Here is a 25582-nt window from a genome sequence, read left to right as displayed (position 1 = left end):
TCAATGCCAACTTTTGTCCAGCAACTGACTGAAAAAAAAAGAAAAAGTGTGCTGGGATGTGCCCTAAGCAAACGAAAATAATATACCATCCCCTCTAACCATTTAAACCTTTCCAAGTATACGTAGTACTTACATCTACCACCAAGACGACATCTCTTCTACATCCGTCTTGCTACCACTCAACGATCTTACCTTTGATGAGACTATTCATAATAAAGGAATGAACGAAGGCTATGTAGGGCAAAAAATGTCTCAAAATTCCAATAAAATAATCTGGTGGCAAGAAGGAATCTTAGCAACAAAGGCAATTTACATTTTTGAACTTACCTACGATGGTAGCAAAGATGAAGACGCCGATGAGGTAACTGACGATGGTGAAGATGTACCTGAAAGGGATGAGTGGGTCAGGCGAGGCCGGGGTGGGTCAGGCCTGGAGGTGGGGCAAAGTGATGGCTGACTCACTCTTCCATCGTGATGATGCATAAAAATATAAAGTAGTCAAAATGAAAACCAGATGAGAAATTGTGGGGAGAAAATGAAAGCTAGAGATGTAATTGACTGCTGCTGGCAAATAGGTGTTTGTAACTGGTAAAAATGATGGTTAATCAGACATTATTCACTCCTGACAGTACATAAGTGTGAATAATTATGGGTAAAAATGAAGAACATATCAGATGCTATTCACAGATGATGGTAATTAAAACTGGAAATAACTGGCTGAAATGATGCTCAAATCAGACATTATTCATTGCTCATGACAAATAAAGATGAAAATACCTGAACTATAAATGAAGAAGAAATCAGATGTTATTCACTGCTGATTGTTAAAAAAGTGTAAATATCTATGGAGTGAAAACGGAGGCCAGATTATACATTATTCACTGCTGAAAGTAAGTAGAAGTATATATAAATACCTGACAGCATAAGTGAAGGCCAAATAAGATACTCACTATAGGTACTGAGTCAAACTGCAGGCCTGTTATTATTCACTGTCATCATGAAAGTTTATGCAGATAATAATAATAAAAATAAATGTCTATGACTTCATTAACAGTCAGTGTGTGCGATAAAGCAATGGAAACCTGTAACTTATTGCTGAATACACATGTCTTCAATGCATATTGTGTAAAATCAAATGCTTTTAACACTTCATATCTTAAAGGCGTAAAATCAGGTGCAAGGGATGATAATGAATGCTTGAATAACTAAATGTTGATGAATAAACAAAAAATTGTACAAGGAACAATATTTCTGACAACAGCAGAAAAGATGTAATATTTTAAAATAATTTCTGAAGTAAAATTATCATTAACATTGGACTTTCGGGATATTAACAGCATTTTTTTTTCTTATAATCATTACCATTAATGAACTTTTTGGATATGGTTTAATTTCAATTATTACAATACACTTTTTTTTTTTCATCTACGCGGCCCCGGCATATAAACCCGTAGTTTTCGAACGTTGACAAAACCTTGGCTGACAAATATGATCCTTTTAAATACCAGGTAACTTCTCTGATGAACAAAAACAACAAAATGGTTCCAGTAAAGCTTGCCTTCCAGCATCTCACACAACAAGAGTCGGGACTGCCCTCTCTCTCTCTACAACTGCATTTCTCCTCATGTTCGAAAACTTCGGGTTGTATAGCGTAGGCTCGCTCGCTTTCGAATCCCGGCGAAACTTGGGCAAAACGGAACGGGAGGCGAAGGGAACGGGCAGAGGTTTGAGGTCTTCGGCGCCTGTTTCAAAGCAGCTTCACTGCGGGTCACCAGGGTATGTGACATTCTCGTCATTTTAACTCTTTCAATCCAATGACATATTTTTATATTTTCATTCTGACTACCACCAGATGATTTCATTCAACTCAGGACAGGCTTCTTGCAGTGAAAGGTTAATGAAGGCTGTATCTCACTCCTCCAGTTTGAAGTCCCTCCAAAGCTGAGTAAAATCATCTGCATGTAATGACAAGAAGTGGAGAATACCTTATCAGATTGAAGACGCAAACCCCTTCAATACAGTGGTCTTTAATAATTTACTCCTGATAACACCAAATGACTTCATCCAGCTTGGGTGAGACTTTTCAGACTGGAGGCTTGGTAGAGCTTTCATTTACCTCTTCAAGATGACAAGGCCAACCCTAGTTGAATAAAGTTACTGCGAGGTACCAAGAATAATACAATAAAAGATGTCACCGCATTCATGAGGTTGTGGGCCTCACCACACTGAAGTCGGAATTGGACATAACCTGATGCAAACTGTTCAACAATGTAAGCCATGGTGAAAATTGGAAGAACATCCCTTTCATTAGGCCACTTTACTACTAGGCATTCCATTCTTCACCATCACCCACACTATGTCTGGCACTGAAAAATGGAATGTTTAAATCATGGCCCAATGAAATTAACTGTTCTTTCAACTTTTATCCCAAAAAATACGAATGGAAAATTTGCATCAAACTACAGTATGCGCAATTATGAAATCAGAGTGACCAGGCCCATCTGAAGCTTTCAAGTACCTCTTCCATACCAGTTTACAATGTAAAACGCACACAATTAGATAAAAAGCATTAAGAAATATATGAAGCACCAGCTGGTGTGGATGAGGTGCAAGGGAGCCTACGCAACAGACGAGAATACGGACCCAGAAGTTTAATCGCTCTTTTCATATCTGCCGCCAGAAATTTGGAGTAAATCGTCCGCAACGGCTCGAGCCCCGCCCACAGTTTTCAGGAGGAGATGAATAGAGAAATGCCATTGGAAGAGATTATGAGAGAATTATGAATGTTTTGCTTTTTTGTTTTGACAAGAGAAATGATGAAGGCATTTTAAGGACAGCCCGCTCTTCATTTTATGAACTGACTTGTGTCTGATAGCAAAAATTTCAATCGACTTTTGAATTTGGCGCCATTTTGAACTGCACTCAAAATGACTGAAACATGAGTTTTACTAATACTGACACACAAAGAAAATGGAAAAGAAATGTACTGTACAAGGCAAGAAGAAAATGGGAATATCGTACCAAGCGCGCAAAATATGGAAACATATTTACGAAAGAATAAAGAGAATATGCTCAAAGAATTTTTTCTCAGGATACACACGAACGTAATGTAAAAAGATGCATTTCCAGGTCATTCTACGTAAGAAAAAACGAGGAGGTTTTATGAAGTTAGGAGAATCGGGGTCGTCTAGATCATACTGTAATTAAAACAGGGTAATGCATCAATCTACCACACACAGAGATCAAATTGTAAAAACTCGAAAGGCAGAGATCGAAGCTTTAGAGGTAACTGTAAGAGGCGAGAGAGAGTAAGATATTTTTATATTTCTCCTAAGCTTAAGAGAGATTAAACCCTTCAATCCAATGACGTAGAATATATACCTTATCCTTCCTATCTTCAAATGATTTCATATTCCGAGGCTAACAAAGTCATCTGGAGGAAGGCAGAACAAATATAATACTTCATTGTATTCAAGGGAACAAAGACGAGGAGAATAGCATAATATATCGCTCTATCTAGTTGCTGGGATAGAGAATACAGAAGCGAGATATTCAAAACGTCTGAGGACTTGAGGCGAATACCGAGTTGTTATAGCGACACAAGTGAGGAAAGGCAATATTTACATAGAGTTTTTTGATGGCACAGTTCTCATTATTTTGGGAAGAAGGTAATTTATTATTTCTTAGACAAATCTACTGCCATGTCCTCAGTAGACCAGAAGAAAGGAAGTAGTGAAGGTTGATAAAGGAAGAAAATGCACATAAAGGGACATAAGAAAGGGGTACAAATAAACAACTAAACAGGAATATGTACATACAGTTTGTGAAAAATGTTACTGAAGGTTGATGCAGAAGTGGAATATACAATGTTTTCTTTTTTTTTTTCTTTTCCCATACTCTTGCTACTACCAGACACTTCTTTCAGCATAGGGTAGATCCTTTGTAGTGAAGGGAATTGTAATATCTATATTTTAAATCTCTCTCTTTAGCTGAATAATAGTCTGGAGACAGCAATAACAAAAAGCCTCCCTAATGATAGGTTTATCAAACACAAAAAGGATAGAATGGGGGCAGAAGTACAAATAAATGGCAATGAATGGAGGAGTAATGATGAAAATGAAAACGAAGATAAATTAGTGTATGTGGATGAGAGAGAGAGAAAGAGAGAGATAGAGTTTCCATGATGGACTGGAAGCAGAAGGGGAAAAAAAAAAAAAGATAAGAAGTCAGTTAAATTACAGGCACATAAGTTAGGTGGAGAGTAAATTAGTAGTGAGAGAAGTTAGCATCATATGAAGCAGTGAGGAGATGAGTCAGTGTCAGTGGAGTGTAAACAGCGAAATACTTTAGCCTGTAGATTGAGGGAACAGTCCAACAATAGTGCCGTAGTTGCCAACTGATTAAACATAACACTAGTGTTTATAATCAGTAGTCACAGGCACTGATGAAGACACTGAGAATTATGGAAGAGGGAAAGCCTGTAGTGAGAAAAGTAAGGTACACTCCTGACGTATACAGTATTACTGCTAATTCTCTGGTCCCACATCTGATTAGATATGTCACAGCCAGAGAGTCATGCTGAATGAAGACTTGTTATTTATCGTAAAGGTGGTAGTTTAAAGCTTTTCTCTTCTGCTCGAGGAACAATTCTTATGACACTGTTACTCATGTAGTCTAGAAAAGCTCCACACTATTACAGTACTAAGGTCTTCATTCAGTGTGAGGCCCTGGCCAAGCTTTCCCTCTAGGCAGGCATACGACTACACAGTGGGCAGAAATGATACCCCGCAGTGTACATGATTGCCAAAGATGTGGGACAAGAGAGAATCAAGTGAGAAGGGACGGGATTATTCCCCCAAGCTAGACCTGCTAGGGTTACAGGAGAGCGCTACCCCTCCCAGCAAAGGCAGCTACCCTGGCGAAGCGTGAACTCTCAACCTCACGATCCCGAGTCACGCTTTACCAATGAGCCACCCTGCTCCCCACCGAAGTGAGAAAAAGTGAGCTACAAGGTTGCCATGAATGTGTGAAAGTGTGAATGAAGTGAAAAAGTGAAAGTGTAAAAGTGAGAGACTGAAGTTAGAAAAAGTGAGGTAGAAGATTGCATGTCCAGCAGTATTGGCCAAATCTACTGCTATAAATACCATGTCAAGTCTACAGCAAGAGGGGAGGTACAGTGGTCCAAGGCTACAAGGATTCTTACTGCTACGTCAAGTGAGCATTCTAGGCACAACAATACGTCTACGTCAACAGCTCTACAGCAACTGTGTTAGGTCTACGTCAAAAGGGTGTTTATATCTGGCCAGGCTGCTCATATGGTGCCCTGTGCAGTGTTGGGTGCAGCTTACAATAGTGTAAATAACAACCCAGTACAATATCAAGCAGTTTATATGTGGCTAAGCAGTTTACCATTGCAATACCAAGCAGCTTTTATGTATGTAAATGAAACTGCAATATCAACTCCATCAGGTTAATAATATAAACAGCATTTCATTTCAACTACAAACTACTACCAGCCATGTAAATAGCATTCCAATGAAATATATAAAGAAATCTGAATGTTTGTGTACCACTGCAATATCAAATAACAATGAATGATAACTGCAATCTAATGCAACAATGTAAATGCAACTGCAAATCTCGGCAAAACCTTTTTCACCGTGAAATTACGTCAAGAGGCTTGTCAGTCAGAAACGGAGTGCATTATTTATATTGGTTAATAATTTACTCAATTTCATGAACTGAAAAAAAATCAAAATGTCAACCTTAATATAACCAAAGTGGTGTAATCACATGAGATTTAATTCCACAGTGATGAAATCACATTATGAGAATTACTGTACTTCCACATGTCAAGTTTTTCATGGTTCACTAAAACAATCATCCGCCTTCTTTACTTTATATCACATTGTGACGTGTAATGTGTTTCATTTTTGTTTTACATACTTTGTATCTCTGCTCCTAATGGTAAAATGTAAATATGAATAATAATCATATGCATTACTAGCAATTATTAATAATACTGATAGTAATAATAAGAATACTAATAAATAATAACAATAACAACAACAATCTGCGATGCATGACATTGCAATGGCGCCAGTGATGTTGTACTGGGGAGGTGGTGATGGTGGTGGTGGTGGTGGTATTGGCTTTGGCAGGTACTAGGATGAGGTGGACAGGTGTTGGTAGTAAAACTCTTGTTTACAATGATCTAAATATACGTATGATTGGACGTGACCACATGAGAGTTGGCTGTTGGGTTAATATACAGATTCTGTGATGTCTGAGTGGGTCATACATCATCTGGCTTACTGCAGCATACAACAACTTCAAACAGTAGAAGTCCTGTTAGCCATGAGAACAGTTACATCATATGAAATAAGAACTGCCAAATACAGTACTACTACTTTTAACCGTGACAACATTTCAAAATACAGTGCACTGATCTTTAAATAACTAAATAATTAACAAATATATGCAAATAAAGAAATGAAAAAAATTGCATGATAAAAATTTACAAAATGAGTGACAACTGGCAACACTTGACATGAAAATCTAATCAAAGATTAAATTTGGATTGCTGTGGAATGGAAATCAACAGCATATATATATATATATATATATATATATATATATATATATATATATATATATATATATATTAATAAGCCTTTGAATAACCAGATTTCTACTGTATTCTTAGTAAAACATTGTGATTTTTTCCCTTTACTATTATTTCAAACAGTCTTTCCTTGTGGTAGGTAAATTCACAGTGTTTCATCTAATGCTTTTTGAGGATGTTGAAATATGGAATAAGCCAGATAATTTGATATGGTATGTCATTTGTCACACTATATCATGAGTGACATTACTGGTTACATAACATCCTCTTACACTACTAACATAACACAGTGGTTGGTACGGGTGGGTAGTATCTAACAATACTTGCAGTACACTCACGGTCAATTGTTCCTCCCCACTCGTACCCAGCTACAAGCACATATGTTTGGAGCTACTTCAGTTTCTGCCTGTTCACTACCTGCAATGAAACTTCCTCTTGAATTAATCTCCAAGGATGAGGCCACATTTGCTTGATATACATGATTAACAAGATTAGGCACAAGGTGCTGCTGTAATAAGTCTGACACTTGAATGAGAGCCTGTCTCTTGTTCCCCCTTGTCAATAACCTGTTTCTTGCATGTGTGGCCACACCCTAATATGTAATATATTATTAACCAAATGTTCTGTTAACAAACCAAGGATCACTTTTTTTTTTTTTTTTTTTGGTAGTGATGAAGCATATGAAGTAGTACAGAACCTTGTCACTTGCAACAAAGTACAATCAGGAAGGATTTGTTTTACTGTGACTGTACATCACAACTCCACACAACTAACACCAATGACCACATTACTAACAGTGCCTACATCTGACAGTCTCAGTACAGAACACTAGTATTTACAGTATCTTTGTGAAAACTGTTTGGTGTTCTGTGTTGGCCTCTCTAAAACATTCAACACAGCAACACTTACGTCCTCTGCCATGTACGGGTGTGGCTGCAGTGGTTGTGTTGTGGCCGGTGTGAAGACGGACAACATTCTGACAAACACGTTACAACCCACAAACACCCTGACAAATTTAATAAAACTAAAACTGACACAAACTTAATCAAGCAAAATGAGCTGAAAATTCTGGTATGTTGACAGCAGTGACATGATGCACTCTTGACTCATAGTTTCTGCTTGCCCCATACCCCTAACAGGCATAAAAAAGGCTCAACCAGAACTTTACATGGAATAAAGACCTGCTGTTATTAAGGTGATAAATAAGAAATCTGCTAGACTGTTGAAGCAGCAGTTTATGAAAGTACAGCCACAAACACAGTCAAAGAAATTTTCAAATTCCTACTTAACAATGACCAAGGGTCATCATTCAGTGTAAAGTCCTGGTTATGCCTTCCCTCCAGTCAAGGGCAAGAATGATCAGAAGCTATGACTGAAGACTAAATTCTCGCAAACACATCACCAGTAGGTTACTCCTCTCTACAAAACATCAGACTAAACACACAAATGCAATATTTGGTCTGACAATATAGAATGAAAACTGATCAGAAAAAAAAAGGCAAAACCCTGTCAAAAAAAAAAAAAAAAATATATATATATATATATATATATATATATATATATATATATATATATATTTTTGGAAAATAACAAAGCCCTTCAACGTATTGCTAAAACATCAGACTGAAAAAAAATGTAATATGACCCACCAGCATCTAGCATTAAATGAAAACCTGAATAACAGCTAAAGTCATAAACAATGATAAATAGTACTCAACAAACACAAACCTCAGTCAGTCAATTCAAATCATATATAAAACATTAGCACAGGATATTGAACATAATAAAAAAAAATAAAAAAATAAAAATTCAGAGGACTTCCTTCTAAAACCTGTTATTGCAATTCAAACAGAATTGAAGCCAAGACTGATTACTGATTACACTCTCACTGTTCCTGCAGAATAAAATATCATATTATGTTTATTGATGACACTCATCATAGTAGGAAGAACTGTAATATCAAATAATGTTTTATAAAACATTTGCATTATACTCTGGCAAAACTAAATATCAAGTTACATATCATTACATTCCTCTTCAAATGATTCTTGCAAGAAAAGACCCTTACTGACAAGGCATTTTGCAGAACTGAATATCAAATTAGGCTCCATAAAACACCCACATTAAATTCTCTGCAGAATGAATATGAAGCAATGTCATACTGAACACCCAAATTTTTGTTTCACTAACGCAAACTTTACTGAAACAAAAATTTCCTGAACTGATTACAAAACTGAACCACACAGAACACCTACATTTCAAACACTCGTGTTAGTTTCAATACCACAGAAACTTACTGACACACACTTTTCCAGAAATGAATATCAAATCAAGCATCATATAAGACCCACATTACACTTTCAATCCTGGAGAACTTTACGAGCAGACAGGGCAAAATGTGAAGTGCCCCTTCTGGTGGGACACAGCAGGGCAGGGGGACTCGGGGGAAATCAAGTTTGGATTTGGAGGTCAGGAGTAGGTGGAGGAGGGCAAAGAAGAAGAAGAGAAATAAGAGGTAGAAGAAAAAAACAGAAGGAACAGAAAAGGCAGGAGAGAACAGAGGAAGAGAAGTGAAAAAAAAAAAAAAGAGAAACAGCAGGAAAAAAATGAGGAAGAGAAGTAGGAGGAAATGGAGAAAGGGGAGAAAGAGAAATTGTAGGAGAATGGAAGAAGAGAAATGGAAGGAAAAAAGGACAGAAGGCACAAGAGAAAAACAAGACATAAGAGAAAGATGAGTAAGAGTGGTAAAGGAAAAGGGATATCAATTCTGAACCCAGTTTGTCCCTATTCTTACTTTTGAAATTCCTTAACTGAGTGAACGCTAGATATCAATTTCAAGTGGTCGGGTAATATTAGTCTGGCCAAAAACCAAGTGCATATTAACTTCCTATAATAGAAAGACGTCCTCCATAGACATGAATAAAAAAAGCAAATTTTTTTTTGTACTGACTGAAAACAAAACACACCGACTAAAACATAAATCCCAATAAAAGACACACACAAAAGGTGATCTGACAAGAAAACATTACATTGTTAAGTAATAATGCCAAAACTGAGGAATGGAGAAATTTAAATACCTTCCTAAATTCCTGCATCTATCCATGTTGGCCTTCCCCACTTACCAATGAATGACATAGATTAGTAGACTTAGCAGTTGTTGTTGTTGTTGTTGTTGTTGATGGTGGTGGTGGTGGTGGTAATGTTGATGTTGTTAGTCTCCTTTGCAAGCGCCTGTTTAGTATCTGTGGTATGCTGTCAAGTAATGGTTAGTGCCTGAAAGAAATACCGGTATGGATCTGGAGTATGCATTGTCAAGAGGCAGATGGTGAAGGTGAGGAAAGTGTCAGATGAAGATGAAGTTGAACTGGTTGAGGAAGGGATAGACACTAAAGCAGGAGAGAGAGACAACTGGGTGGACAGACAGACAAAAGGTGGACTGAGACAGGCAGGAGGTGGATATGGACAAGAAGTGAAACCAAGACAGAGACATGAAAAAGAACGAGATCATTCGCAGGTCTACTGACGATGCATAAATTCGCTACTACGGGTTTAGTTGCTCGGGGCAAAATTTCAACTACCAACAATGACTGAACCAGCCTGTTATAGCGAAATTTGCTATAGACGTGTTATTACTGCACTAGTCACGTTATAATAACTGTCATAAGTACTCTCGCTATAAGTTACCCTCAATTCATAGCAACAGCTTCATTATAGCAGACTGTGGTATAAAATGAGCCAATCAGATGAAACAAACCTGGAAAGAAGCACTATATTAAAAATCAATTAAATTTACTAAGTACTATTAATGCCCCAGACTTATGAAACAATATACGAAGTTCATTACTGAACTTGTGTCATTCACAAAAGCTGACTCATTTTATTCACAAAATCAGGCTAAAATATCAGCTGCCACTACAGGAGGGTGAACCAGGCTGGGTGCTGCGCTCAGACTAACCCAACATTGCTCTTGATGTTAATGAGGCGGGACTTGAGACCGCGGCGGGGGAGGAAGATGGGCTGGCCAGGGTCCTCCGTAGGGTTTGGCGTCTGGGCGGGGCTGGCTCGGATCGGCAGGCTGAAGACCTCCAACACGCCGCGTACCTCGCATTTCTCACTGTGTCTTGTGCTACCTACTGAGGCACTCGGGCCAGTTCCAACCTCACCTGAGCTACTTTTCACCACATCTGAGCTATCCTCATCAGAGCCTAAGATACTTTTAACTTGATTTTTGCTACTTTTAGTTGAGTCTATGCTAGATTTTCCTTGATGTGGGGTTCTCCCATCAGGATGAAGACTATATTTCCTTGACTGAGGACTAGAAAAAGATAGCATCCTCTCAACAAGCATATTTGGCTTATACACAGTGACACCAAGGCCTCCACTTGATGACCTTAGTTTACTCCGTTCTTTGACAATGGGAGTGTTTTCACTTGGGTCTAAAGTCTGTAAAGATGCTTCTGCACTCTCTACACCTGTCACTTGACTCTCCACATCTGTCTCCTGACTTGCTACATCTGTGACAGGATTTTCTGAACGAAACGCAGATGACCCAGGTTTTGCTGTGATGTTCAGTCTAGTTGTGACATCTTCTCCAGGCTCCCCTACAGATGTCACACTAACCGAACCTATGCTAGAAGCTGCATTTGTAGCAGGACTAACACCTCCCTGACTATCCTTAAAAGCACCAAATGGATCAGAGACAGCTGTGGTAACATCTGTTGTACCCACAATTCCTGAGGACATAATGGGATCTTTAATGACTGTACTTGTTTCCCGTACATCAGTCATTTTAGAAGTACTGGAGTACTCAACATCAGTTTTAACAGCTGCACTGGTGGTTAAAGCATCTGCAATTAACTGTGCATCTGTGCTGGTTATCTCAGAAAAGTCATCTGCCATAGGAGTACCATAGTTATATTTATTTACACCCAGATAAGATGCACCTCTATCTACACGTGTTGCCTCTCTAACTACAAGTGCCCTATCAACAAACCTGTGCCTAAAAACACCTGTCACACGCCTCCTCACAGCTGTCTCGAAGTCTTTAGCACCTGTGTGGCGCACCAAATGAATTGCACTGGCACCCGTTTCAAATATAACAGGCGTCTGCTTAATCAGTTCACCTGTCTCTCGCTTCCGCACACCTGCCTGAGGACTATTTACATCTGTGCCACTTGCTAGAACACTGGTGCCAAATTCTACAGGTGTTTCCTCAATTAAAGCACCTGTCTCCTGCCTCCTTATACCTGTTTTAACTTCAACAAACCCTGCATCGAAGTCAACAGGCATCTTCTCTATCAAATTTCTTCCTATCAGTCTAACATCAGTTTTGATGGATTCGGTTTTGCTCTCCATAAAGTTTGTGCTGCCACCTGCATTAAACTCAACAGATACTTTTTCACCTGCTTCTCGCCTCCTAACAGCTGCTTTGTTTTCGCTCACACCTGCACTGAACTGAACTGGTGCGTCCTCTATGAAATCCGCTTCTTGGCTTCTGATATCTGTTTCAACGGCACCAGTTTTCACCTCAATTAAGTCTACGCTTGTTTCAACCAAACTGATCTCATGTTCCACTCGTTCCGTTGCGTTCCCTGAATCCCCCGTTACAAGTGTTCCATTTCTTACAGCTGTACTGCCTCCGCCAGGATCATGGGGGGGTGGGGGGTGTTGGGAGGTGCAGGGGGGAGGAGGAGCCCCCGCTTCCCCTCTCCCCTCCTCTACGCCCTTCCTCCCCCACTCCCCTCTGTTCCGATGCTGGTTGCTGTGGGTAAATGTCTTATTAAAAAGATTTCTGTCTTCCACCTGTATTCTAAGTGGCACAGGAGGCTTCTCAGCACCTCTACCTTAGTGATTTATTTAGCAGATTTCACCTTAACATTTACGTATATGCTGTTTATGTTGCTGTAATATCAATAAAATTTGCATCAATGACATACAAATGGATACTGAGGTGTTACATGCATAATGAACTGCAAAGATGAGGTGCAACAAAGTTTCCAAAGCCACTTAGAATGTCATCCACAGATTTCACTTATTAATTCAATGAACCGCATTCAATTTTAACTTTTTTTTTTAATGCACTTGCACTTGCTTCTTTCAAGTGCTTTTCAGTCACATGCACTTGTTTTATTTCATCTAAACTTCTCGCACACATATCCATCTGTAACTCAGGTTTACATTCACTCACTCATTAGCATTCATTTCACACATTCATTTCCACCCACTCACTCACTAGCATTCTCTCCACCTATTCACTCACTAGCATTCATTCCACACATTCATTTTCACTCACAGAGGTATGCATTCCACATATTCCTTTTCACTTTGGGCATGGCTATACAAATGCCCATCAACTTACTCCCTATCCCCCAGAAAGGAGGATGGTGGACTGCAGGAGGACAACTTCAGCCTGCAGTCCACTGGGTTCACGTTCTGATGATCCTGAGATTGCAATTACTAACACTACTACAGTCTTTTTATTCTAACTTTGGCTGATTCTAACTTGACCTAAACATTTCCATCAACTTATCTTGAATGCCGTGTTGTAACACTAGGTTAGCACTCATATATGGTGCTAGTCATGAAGAAGTGCTAAAAAAAGGATCGTCACTTTTTTTTTTTTTTTTTTTTTGCCAATAAGCTACAGGAAATATGTTGCAAAGTGATGAAAAGCAGAGCCACATCAAAGTGAAAGGACTATACCAGATGATTACAATATTTAAGAAAGATCTCATACTGAAGAGGAAAATTAATGCTATATCAAAATCTACCAGTTCCAGAAGTATATCCAAAGGTGAATTAAATCATCAGGTAGTACAGTAGTAGTAGTAGTAGTTAGTGGTGGTGGTAGTAGTAGCTGAAACCCCAGGATCATCCAAACATGTACCTGGTAGACTGCAGGCCAACTGTCCGTCTGCAGTCCTTTGGGGGATAGGGAGGGAACTGAGGGACATTTGCATAACCAGGCAGGCATTTACATAACCGGGCAGTGGAGCCGCCCGGTTATACTAGTGCCACCACATGAAGGCATCCCTCTCCACCAACAAAACCGGCATGAAACGGCAAGAGCAAATTGAAACACGCATCTTTGGACTTAATACTCATTCATTATCTGGCAAACAAATTTTACTCATTAACTTTCACAAATACTCAGAAGTTTTTCAACCCATTCAACTCCTTTGATAACAGCCTATTCAAACTCATTTCTCTCTCTCTCTCTCTCTCTCTCTCTTTCTCTTTCTCTCAGCAACACACAAAGCCCAATTATTAATTACAACTACACAGAAACTATCATGTGGAAAAAAGCAATTACTGGGATAATGATGATAACGATAGCCATTGTGTGTGTGTGTGTGTGTGTGTGTGTGTGTGTGTGTGTGTGTGTGTGTGTGTGTGTGTGTGTGTGTGTGTGTGTGTGTGTGTGTGTGTGTGTGTGTGTGTGTGTGTGTGTGTTAGACAGACAGATAGATAGATATGGATATACACAGATAGATTACTGCAGTGCTGGTAGTGATAATTATACTTGTATGGTGGTGATGCGTGTGGCAATGGTGATGGGTTGTAGTAGTAATGGTGGCAGATATGGTAGTGGTGATGACAAATAATTCTTTCCCTCTCTATCCCATTAATCTCACCCTACTCTAAAACACAGGCCATACATCCACATTCTCTCTCTCTCTCTTACTGCTTGTTGGTCTCCGGGGTGGGCAGGTCTCCGATGGTGGTCAGGGTGAGGGTAGACCAATACACAGACCCGAGGTATTTGCGAGACAGACTCCGAAACGCTGAGTCTGAAAGTAGATAGACAGGTGGGTCTGACAGATGGATTGAGGGACAGACAGGAAGATGGACAGATATAGGTACGAAAAGACATGAGACTCCAAAATGCCGAGTCTGGAAACAGACAGATGGATGGGTTTGATAGATGGCTGGAGAATTAGATATAGATAGATAGACAGAATCATAAGGAAACACAGACTCTGGAATGCTGACTCTAAAAATAGATAGATGGACGGGTCAGAAAGGTGGCTGGAGAAGTACATGTATTATATAGACTATAAATATATGGAGAGAGAGAGAGAGAGAGAGAGAGAGACCAGCTACCTGAGATGCATTCCAAAACTGCGTCTGGGGGATAGGAACAACGATTAAGTACAATGATAGACAAATAAAGATAGATTGATGGAATGATGGAAACATAACTAGGTAGTCTTGCAGACTGGTAAGCTGGTTGGCAGGTGGGTAGGTAGGATGGTAGGTACATTGCTGGTAGACTGGTAAGCTGGCTGGGTGGTAGGTAAGTAGGTAGTATATTGTCAAGTTGGGTGGTAGGTAGGCAGAAAACAATAGTAAAGCTGGTGGGTAGGTAAACTAGAAAAACACAGGTATTTGGGACTGTATGTACTTATCAATGAGTAAGCAGGCATGCAGGCATTAAAACAAGTATCTTAATTAGGAAGATAGGAAGGAGGTATGCAGAAAGTAAGTAGGTAAGCAAACTTGTAGGAAATGATACTGATATAATAGTTGGTACAGTATGTGAGTATGTACAATGGCATGCAGATAGGTAAAGTATAAAAAAAGAAGAAAGGAGTTTAGAGAGTAGTAGGTAGGCTGGAAGGTGGGTAGAATAGGTAGAGAGGCTGGTAGGTGGGTAGTACCAGTAGGCATGTGGGTAGTACAAATAAGAAGGCGGTTGGGTAGTACAGGTAGGAGGGTAGATTGGTTTAGGAAGGTAAGTGGGCAGAGATGTAGGTAGGTAGGCAAATAAGTAGGTAGGCAAGTAGAAAGATTATGGAATTCCATGTGGCAATTAAATATGAAGAGGCAATTAAGACACAGTGCTTGAGTTATGAGTTAGGCCACAAAAGTACTTATGGTTGCACAGTTTATTGTACTGTACTGTACTGTACTCTCTCTCTTTCCTCCCCCCCCCACCTCTCTCTCTGTGCAACCATAGATTTTTGTGCCAATCATCATTTTATATTTTAGCATTCTTACCACTACGGTCAACTGCTACCAAAAGAAAAAAAATATATATATGTAAGATCCACACAATAAAAATGGTAAAAACAACCAATTACTTTAAAAGGACAATGTCCAGTCTCTTTATTAGTATTATCCACTTATATAATTACATCCTTGTATATAATTATCACATAGGCCTATGTGTCAACAAGTGGGTTGGCAGAGGGTTAGTGCCCCTCCCCGTAAAACAATTAACTCAAAGACAAACGGCCAGGATTATGGCGTCTGGCTATACACATACTGTATAGATATATAGTATAAAGCATTTATTTTTCTACCCAGAGAAGATGACTTTATGTATATCTTCTACAATCTCATTTCCTCTTGTGAATTTAAGCTGATATTTATCAACCTGGCATGGTTATTACCATTACTCTTCTTATCATTATTTTAAAAGTTTTATTATTATTACCTACAATACCAGCAAGTTATGATAATTTCAATCTCAGTTCAAATCAACCTCCCCCCCTCTCTCCCCTTCTAAACATGCATTAAAACCAGTCAATACCCATTCCCTCTATGTTTCTATTTCTTCAGCCTATCTATAAATTTATCTATCAGTCAATCTCCAACTCACCATGATGATAGGGATATGTCCAGTCTCCCCTGAAGTGCTCGGCCTCTGACAGCATATAATAGAAGCAGCCAAACCAATGAGCGAGGAGGAGCAGGATGTGTATGAGGTTCACCACTCTCCACATGTTGGGGTACAGGGTGCGGCTCTCCACCATATAGTAGTAGTTGTAGACACGGTACACCTTGATGAAGCGAGGAAAACGTAGGATGGGGTGTATGCCAACCTGCAGGAGGAGAAAGAGGGGGGCTTTGTTTTGGGAGAAAATGGGGTGAAGGGGTTTTGATTTTGGGAGGAAATGGGGTGAGGGGTTTTTGAATCGGTTAAAAACGAAGTGAGGAGTTTTAGTATTGGTAGAAAATGGGTGAAGGGGGGGGGGTGTATTGGCTGGAAATGGATTATGGAGGTTTATGCTAGTAGAAAATGGGGTCATGCATTTGTACGTGGGTATATTATAAATAAACAGTGGTAGGAAACAGGGTGACAAGAGTTATATGTTAGTAAATAATTAAATGCGGGTAGAAAAAAAAGAGTATTGCAGTTTATTAATGGGTAAATAGTATGAATAAATATAAATATGGTCAACGATACAGTCATACAACTTGAGTAAATAAAAAATCATATATATGGGCAAAATATGGACTTAAGTAGTAAATAATATATAAATCAATAAAAGGCAAGTAGAAAATGTGGTGACTACACTTCTAAATGAGTAAACAATAAAAAGTAATTAAATCTGAGAAGAAATTAGGGTTAGATGTCTTAAGCAAATAACAAAGAATAAAACAACAGAGCATCTTGAACTCTAAGTGCCATCTGACTCTTCCCTTCCTCTGTCCTTACAAACTTCCTCCCTCTTCCCACCACTTAGTACATATCACTTCTCCTACCCAACTTCCTTTTTCCTTTACAGTTTCTCAACTCTTTCCTTATCCTCCCACTCCATCCTACTTTCCAACACCCCATACCACTCACTCATACTCCATCCTACTCACTCCCCAGTCACTCCATCCTTATTTCCACCAATTCAACTCAATTACTTTTTTCAAACATTATTTTCATTGCATCCCACTACCAATTGAACTCAATGACTTTTTTCAAACATTATTTTCATTGCATCCCACTCACTCCCAATACATTCTTTTCCCCTTTCACTCTTCTGTACTATTTACCACTCCATCCATGTCTCCCCTAATGCATCACGCCCATCTTCACTCCGTCCCTATCACTTCTAATAATCCTACTCCATTCCTCTCTTTTCACAAAACTTCATCCCACTCACCTCCTCCATTCCACTCACTCACATTCATCCCTATCCAACTCCACTCACCATCACTCCACCCTACTCATCCCAAACATTCTATCACATCTAACCCCATTTCCACTCCATCCCACTCACCTTCCTTCCACCCCACTCACTTTTCTAACACAATCACCCTCTCCCTCACCTCTCCACTCCCTCCCAATCCCCTGCCACTCCTCACACTCACCAGGAACTTAGGGAATGAAGCAGAAAGGGTGAGTGGAAAAAGTTGGGGAAGACAAATAATTGACTACTTCCAGTGCCTCTCAGCTCCCCCCACCCACCTTACTGTTAGAGAGAGAGAGAGAGAGAGAGAGAGAGAGAGAGACCACTGCTCATTAATACACTCATTTAACCCTTACACCTCAAGATACTAATGTATATACCTTAATCTACCTTGCACTACATGATTTTATTCTCCACTCAACCTTCCTAACACCTTCTTAATCCTGCATCATCGTTGTTTCATCACACGATTATTTTAACTCCACTCACACACGTACTCATTCATTTCACATTTCCATCCCACTCAATTATGCATTCCACATCACCCCACTCTTGCATTTGGCTCTGTCGTACCGATGTTGTTGTTTTTTCTTAGAAGGAACGGTTTCCAGGCTCCTGGCCTTTGGTTCCTTCTTCCTTCAAAAAGAGAGAAAAGAAAAAAAGAGAGAGCGAGAAATAAAACTCACCTATTCGACACCTCTCACTCACCTAGTCCTCTCCCACAAACATCAACCTCACCCAGACACCAATCTACTTTAATCAGTCCTAGTCCCGTCAGTTCAAGAAGCTCCCTAGCATCTCTTCCTTAGCAATTTATTTTTTGATACGGCTGGCTAACATTGTTTCGTGTATTATGCTGAAAATGGCGGTATTTGAAAGATTTAAATGGAACAAACGAGGACAGCAAGGTATAATAAGCAAAACAAATCACTTAGGAAGAGGTGTTGGGGAGCTTCCTTACTCAGTGAGAATATAGGCCTACTCGTATTTTCTCCCTCCCCCCTCCGAGTCCTGCTACTCACGAATACTGTATCTGTGTTTTCCCCTCCCCCCAGCCCTACTACTCCCCAGTATCTGTATTTCCCTCCCCCCAGTCCTGCTACTCCCCAATATCTGTATTTCCCCCCCAACCCCAAGTCCTGATACTCACCAATATCTGTAAAAAATCTAAAGGTAACAGCGACACAAGGTCCAGCGTGAAGCTCCTGGAGTGCATGTAGTGTCGCGCCAGCTTCTTGAAGTCGTACACAATGAGCCCTTGTTCCAGGTACCCCGTGCGGAACTGTACCAGGATGTCCAGGATGAACACCATGTCTGTCATACCGTCCATCAGGTACCTGTGAGAGGGGCAGAGGGGGAGACAGCAATGAGTGGGCTGAGTGGGCTTTGGATATGATGACAGCTTAGTAAGGTGGGAAGTGCTAACATGATGTGGGGTGGGGTGGGGGGGGGGCTGTAAAGAGAAGGCTGTAGGAAGTCAGAAAGGGACTGGAAAAAGACACTGACACCAGAAAAAGGCAATGAAAGGAAAGAAAGGGACTACAACAACTGAAAAAAGGAGAGGGGTGACAATGACGGCTACAAGGATACAAGGCCTTCTAGATATCCCGTGTGGAACTGTACTAGTGAGTCCAGCAGGTAGACCACATCCATCATACTGTCTACCAGGTACCTGTGAGAGGGGCAGAGGGAGAGTTAATGAGTGGGTTGAGAGGACGAGGAGAGGGATGCATGACAGCTTGTGGGAAGTGTAGTACGATATGGGGCTCAAGGGGGAGAGAGAAGAATGTGAGAAGGAAGAAAGGGGATAGACAATGATACCGACAGGGAATTAAGAGGGGGAAATGGGCACTGAGGCGAGACAATGTAGAAAAAAAAAGGAAGAGGGGAGAAAGAGGGAAAGGGGGGAGAGTCCAAAGGGGAGAAATGGAAAAGAAAAAGTGGGGACAGAGAGGAAGGCAAAGAAATAGAAAAGCTGAAAAAGAAAAGGGGTGAGGCGACAGAAAGGGCAAGGGGAGGGATGCAAGGCCTTGTTCCCGATACCTGTGTGGAAGTGTATCAGGACGTCCAGCAGGTACAACCTAAAAATCGAAACCACTTGAAACACGCACTAGCAGAGACCGTGTTTTCATTCTATTTCGTCAGGTGTAAATTTTCTTTAGCCTGACCTGGGAAGCTAGTTAGTGTCTTAGATTGTACACTACGTCCGTCAAACCGTCTACCAGGTACAGTTGCAGTCTCCACTTTTAAAGACGAACAATAATGAAACGCTGACACATTATCCTAAAAAAGCATTCTGAGTTCCAAAAAGCGCATCAGTAGGTTTCAAAAATTACTGTTCACTCTCCTTATATTTATCGTAAGGAGGTGGAAGAGTCTGCAGCAGTACCGAAGAGAAGGGCAGGGGGACAAGTGAGTTACCTGAGGAGAGTAAGTATAAAGGGACAGAAAAGTTACAAACTGAAAGAAGAAATGTGGGGTGGGGGGGGAAGACTGGTGGCACACTTCTACAGCATACTGGTACCTATGACTGGGATGAACGTGGAAGGAAAGGGAGGTGAGTGGGAGAAGAGGGAGGTGAGTGGGAGAAGAGGGAGGTGAGTGGGAGAAGAGGAAAGTGGGTGGAAGAAGATGGAGGTGAATGGGAGGTGAAGGAGGTGAGTGGGAGGTGAAGAAGGTGAGTGGGAGAAGAGGGAGGTGAGTGGGAAAAGACAGCTGTATAAATCGAAGTGTAAGAAGTGGGAAGGAAATATAAAAGATGAAGAGGAATTAAAAAAAAAAAACTGCGAAACACGAAGTACAGGTGAGAGAGAGAGAGAGAGAGAGAGAGAGAGAGAGAGAGAGAGAGAGAGAGAATGCTTTAGGTGAGTGACTCGTATTCTCGTTGGTTATGAAAGTTCCCTAACACCTCTTCCTAAGCGAATTATTTTGCTTATTACACCTTACTCTCCTCTTCTGTGTCACTTAAATAATTCTAATATCACCATACTCTGCATAAATAACGTACAAAAGGATATTAACCAACCATATCCAAAAATAAATCGCTTAGGAAGAGGTGTTACGAAGCTTCTACACGATGAGAATACAGACCAGGGAGGTGAGTGGATTGAGAGGAAGCTGTAATGCGTGTAGGGTGAGAGGGCAGTGAGTGGAATGAGAAAGCAATGGGTGAAATGTATGACCGTGTATAAAGGTATGAAGTGTGACATTTGTGTGAAAAGGAAAAGGAGATATTGATGGAGTGGGAAATGAGAGGGATGAATGAGACAAGAAAACCTGGAAAAGGAGAGGGATGGGAGAGAGGGCAAGGAGACGGATGGTGGGCATTACTTGAGCTACCTGTGTGTGTGTGTGTGTGTGTGTGTGTGTGTGTGTGTGTGAGAGAGAGAGAGAGAGAGAGAGAGAGAGAGAGAGAGAACTACAAACATGAAGGGAAAATGTTGAAAGAGCCGAGAGAGGAACAAGAAGAGAGGGAGAGTGTGATTTTAGGACGAGGGGAGAGAAATGTGAGCGGTGAGAGGGAGGGAAGGAGGGGGGAGAGAGAGAGAAATATAACGGGTGAGGGGGAGGGAAGACGAGGAGGAAAAGGGGAGGGAAGGCGAGGAGGAAAAGGGGAGGGAAGGGGAGGGGGAGAGTTAGAGCGGTAAGAGGGATGGAAAGGAATGAGAGGAAAGGAGGGAGGGATGAGAACGAGGAAAGGGAGAGGGAGAGGTGTGAGACAGGAGAGGGAAAGGGGTGAGAGAAGAGGGGACAGGAGAGGAAAGGTGAGGAGAGAAGAGGAGTGGAAGATGGGTGAGAGTGAGGAGAGGGAAAGGAAAGAGGAGAGGGGTGAGGAGTGAGAAAGTGAAAAGAGAGGGATACAGGCGAGGGACAGAAAGGAGAGAGGAGTGAGAGAGTGAGAAGAGAGAGATATACGAGGAGAGAGAGGAGAGGGAGGGAGAGGAGTGAGGGTGATGGGTGAGTGGGTGGAATTGCACTAGACAGAAGGAAACCCCAGGACAGTCACTCCATCGACCAAATACAGTCCATACCACTGCCAGGCCTACAGTAACTCTAAACACACACACACACACACACACACACACACACACACACACACACACACACACACACACACACACACACAGCATCCAGTAATATTTCGTGGTCACCTAAAGTCCATAATACGCGTCCCATTAAGAGATCCATACACTCAAAGGGATGTCCAGGAAGCGTATTGAGAAACCTAAAATGGGTTAATCAAAGGCTATGTTTGTGAAGAAAAAAGTCTGATAAAAATACATAAAAACATATAAAAATGAGACTGCATACTGTTAGGTCTTTTTTAAATTAAAATATAATAATCAAATTTATCATTACTATTATTATTATTATTATTATAGTATTATTATTATTATTATTATCATATTATCATCACCATTATTGTTATTCACTTATATCACTTAGTATAAGAAAAAAAATCATGAAGCTAACTGGATAAAGAAATAAATGAAAATAAATAAATAAATGCACGATTAAAAATAATAAAATAAAATCAATAACTGGGTATATATCACTAGGTCTTGTAAATGGGCAAACAAAGGTGTAATAAAAAGGGGATGGGTTATAATTGGATAAACACTGTAGGGAAGGGGTGAGGCTGCTAAATCCTGTCACCACGAAACCTTTCACCATTGCCAATAAAATCTTTTGTGCAGAAAAATATCGATCGGGCTCAGACATAAACCTTTCAATGCTACTATATTTCTAGTTTATTCCTATAGATATATACAATTTTATTCAGCTTGGGAGAGACTGTTCGAAATGAAAGTTACATACAGTCTCAATTAACCTCTACAAAAAAGAGATCATCATCATCATCACCACCACCACCATCATCATCAGTATCACCGTCATCATCACTATCATCATAAAATATTACATACTAACAAAAGTCTCTCCAAATGACTGAGCTACACTTCCATTCACTCACCATTCAAGTACAAGAGATCTTGATTAAAAATTGTCTGGTGGCAGAAAAATAAAATAATTATGTAACAAACTTCAAGGATATATATAATTTTTTTTTTTAACTTTTTCACGACACACATATACAGTAGGCATGGAATGTGCTGTCACCTCCCCCCCCCTCCCATTTTTTTCCCCTCACTATGCCCTTTGAAAATCATTGTGTAAAATTAACAGCAACCAACACTGCTGACACTGATCTGTGGCCAATTAAAGTCTTCAGTAGTGATTGTTGCGGATTTATGAGACTATGGGGGATTTACGAGACATGAAGTGAGCAGCAGAAGAAGCGACAAAATTTTAGGAAAGGTGGGACAAAAAAGCTTCGCATTGCCAGAGGTGGACATGGGTAAATATGGCAGGATGAGTTGCGCCAAGTCTTATACCAGTAAAATACGACAGGAAAAAGCACTGCCTCTGTTACAAGTAATATACGACAGGACAAAGTAGCACTGCATCCGTTACAAGTGATATACGACAGGAAAATGTAGCACTGCGGCTTATATAAGGGAAATACGACAGGGAAAAGTACCGCATCTCACACGAGGGAAATACAACAGAGGAAAGTAGCACTGCGTCTTATTAGATGGATATATACCTACTGGGGTGAGGAAGCAATGGCTGAAGTGGAAGGATGTGGACAGAGGAAAAAAAAATGCATGTCATATGATCCATGGAGCCCAGCCAAGTAAACAGAGGAGTGGGATGGAGGGTAGGGAGAGGGAGATGAGTGGGGGGTGATGGAGGTGAGGACTGGAGTGGTGTGGAGAGGGAGAAAATGACTAAGTGGAGTAGGGTGGCGTGTAGGAAGAGGGACGTGGAGAGGGAGAAGAGGTATATTGGAGGAAGAGGAGTGAGGTGGAGGGCAGGAATATGAAAGGAAGAAGAGTAATAAGTGAGGAAGAAGACATACACATAGAGAGAGGGAGAGGAGGAATGACAGGAAGAAGAGGAGGGCGAGAAGTGGAAGGATAGTGAGAGGAGGAAGAAGAGTGCGAGAAGAGGAAGACGAGGAGTGAAAGAGGAAGAACGTGAGGGAGATGAGAAATATGAGAGGGAGAAGAGGAACGCGAGAGTATGGAGAGGAGGGATAGGGATGGAAGAGCGAGGCGATGGATGAAAAGGGGAGAGGAATGTAAGGGGGAGATGATGAGTTCAGAGAAGGTTTTACAGCAAGATCAAAGGCAGCAACACACACACACACACACACACACACACACACACACACACACACACACACACACACACACACACACAATCTCATAAATATTAATGACAAAATTAATAAGAAAAAAAAATCCATCTAATTTTACTCCTCCTGGGCATCGAGTCAAAGCAGGCCCACTTCAGATGATTTAAACCCCTGTCAAGCCCCCTTTTTTTGGGGGGTGGGGGGATGACAGGAGCCTCAACACCGTAAGGGTTAAGCAGGAGACCACCATAATAATAATAATAATAATAATAATAATAATAATAATAAAAATAATAATAAAATTGTAACGACGTATTACAACTACTACTACTACTACTAATACAAATAATAATATAATGAGAGAGAGAGAGAGAGAGAGAGAGAGAGAGAGAGAGAGAGAGAGCAAACAAGGGTGAGGGGGAAGGAAACAGAAGGGCAATGGTGATGGATGAGAGTGAGGGAGGGAGGTGGACACACACACACACACACACACACACACACACACACACAGCTTTCCCCCCTCCCTCTCCTACCACATCCCACACCAATTATTTCTTTAATAATAGCGGCTTTTCAAAGTGCATCATATTTTTCGATTTAATTCTTACGCGGAAAACGCACAGAAAAGAAATATGCTTTTGACATGGAGTTTCGTTTTATACTACAAATATAAATATATATTTTATAGAACTTTTCGTGCCTGTGTGTGTGTGTGTGTGTGTGTGTGTGTGTGTGTGTGTGTGTGTGTGTGTGTGTGTGTGTGTGTGTGTGTGTGTGTGTGTGTGACGTAGGTAAACAGACGTAGATACAGACAGTCAGAAACCAGATAGGAAAGACACATGGAAGTACATAAAGATACACACAGACAGACATACAGACATAAACAGGCAGACAGACTGACAACGAGACAGAGATACAGACAGACATATAAACAAGCAGAGCCACACAGACAAATACATAGCCATAAACAGTGTCAAACAGTAGATAAAAGCAAAAACACAGATGGATAAAGTGTAGTGTAAATGTATATATAATACGTTTGATGGTGTTTGCAATTCATATGTTCGCAGATACTGTATGATTCCACGAAATGAGTGAGCCGCAGGAATATTCTCTCTCTCTCTCTCTCTCTCTCTCTCTCTCTTACACGCATACATCCATACATTACATATTTACACACATATATACTGGGCACGTTCATATACACACAACACCAAAATGTTCGCTCACACAATGATAGTCTTGGTGTGTGTGTGTGTGTGTGTGTGTGTGTGTGTGTGTGTGTGTGTGTGTGTGTGTGTGTGTGTGTGTGTGTGTGTGTGTGTACCAGTCTATACCCTTTAACGTGAAAAGACACATGTTCACTGAATATGCTGGGCTGATGTAACTCCTCCTCTTACTATTAAAATATAATAATCAAATTTATTTATTATTATTATTATTATTATTACAGTATTATTATTATTATTATTATTATCACATTATCATCACCATTATTATTATTCACTTATATCACTTAATATAAACCACTGCTTCAATAAACACCATTTCCTCACTCCTCATTCTACATACACTGAAAGGCAATGGCTACCGTCAGGCGATATCACACAACAAATACAAATCCATACAACTTACTTTATATTAACACAATCAATTTCAAACAACCACATTTGGAATTTAACATACGGCGCAATAAACAAAATAATCTACAGAAAACGAGAATATAACACCTTTTGTCTCTAGGCCATAATGGATAAAAAATAAATAAAATAAATAAATAAATAAATAAATAGTTACTCTGTTATCACTCATGCAAACTTTTTTTTCCCAACATTGATGTAATTTTGT

The 25582-nt window shown here is 40.2% G+C and overlaps 1 protein-coding gene across 1 annotated transcript in view; it reads right to left on the bottom strand.

Annotated features, from left to right (window-relative positions):
- Nucleotides 1-25582, bottom strand: part of LOC145404049 (uncharacterized) — a 191575-nt gene that overhangs the window by 89010 nt on the left and 76983 nt on the right. The window contains exons 4-8 of the mRNA XM_080275654.1: nt 18686-18872; nt 16230-16452; nt 14310-14415; nt 10581-12257; nt 328-386 (exon numbers count right to left, since the gene is read on the bottom strand). Of these exons, the coding sequence (XP_080131780.1) occupies nt 328-386; nt 10581-12257; nt 14310-14415; nt 16230-16452; nt 18686-18872 (2252 nt within the window). The remainder of the gene's footprint in view (nt 1-327; nt 387-10580; nt 12258-14309; nt 14416-16229; nt 16453-18685; nt 18873-25582) is intronic.

Source organism: Coenobita brevimanus, chromosome 62 (genome assembly GCF_032717465.1).
Source record: "Coenobita brevimanus isolate Jiangsu-jjx chromosome 62, ASM3271746v2, whole genome shotgun sequence".
Classification (NCBI taxonomy): domain Eukaryota; kingdom Metazoa; phylum Arthropoda; class Malacostraca; order Decapoda; family Coenobitidae; genus Coenobita; species Coenobita brevimanus.
Note: the sequence above shows the minus strand (reverse complement) of the source record. Positions and strands in the feature narration are given on the sequence as shown.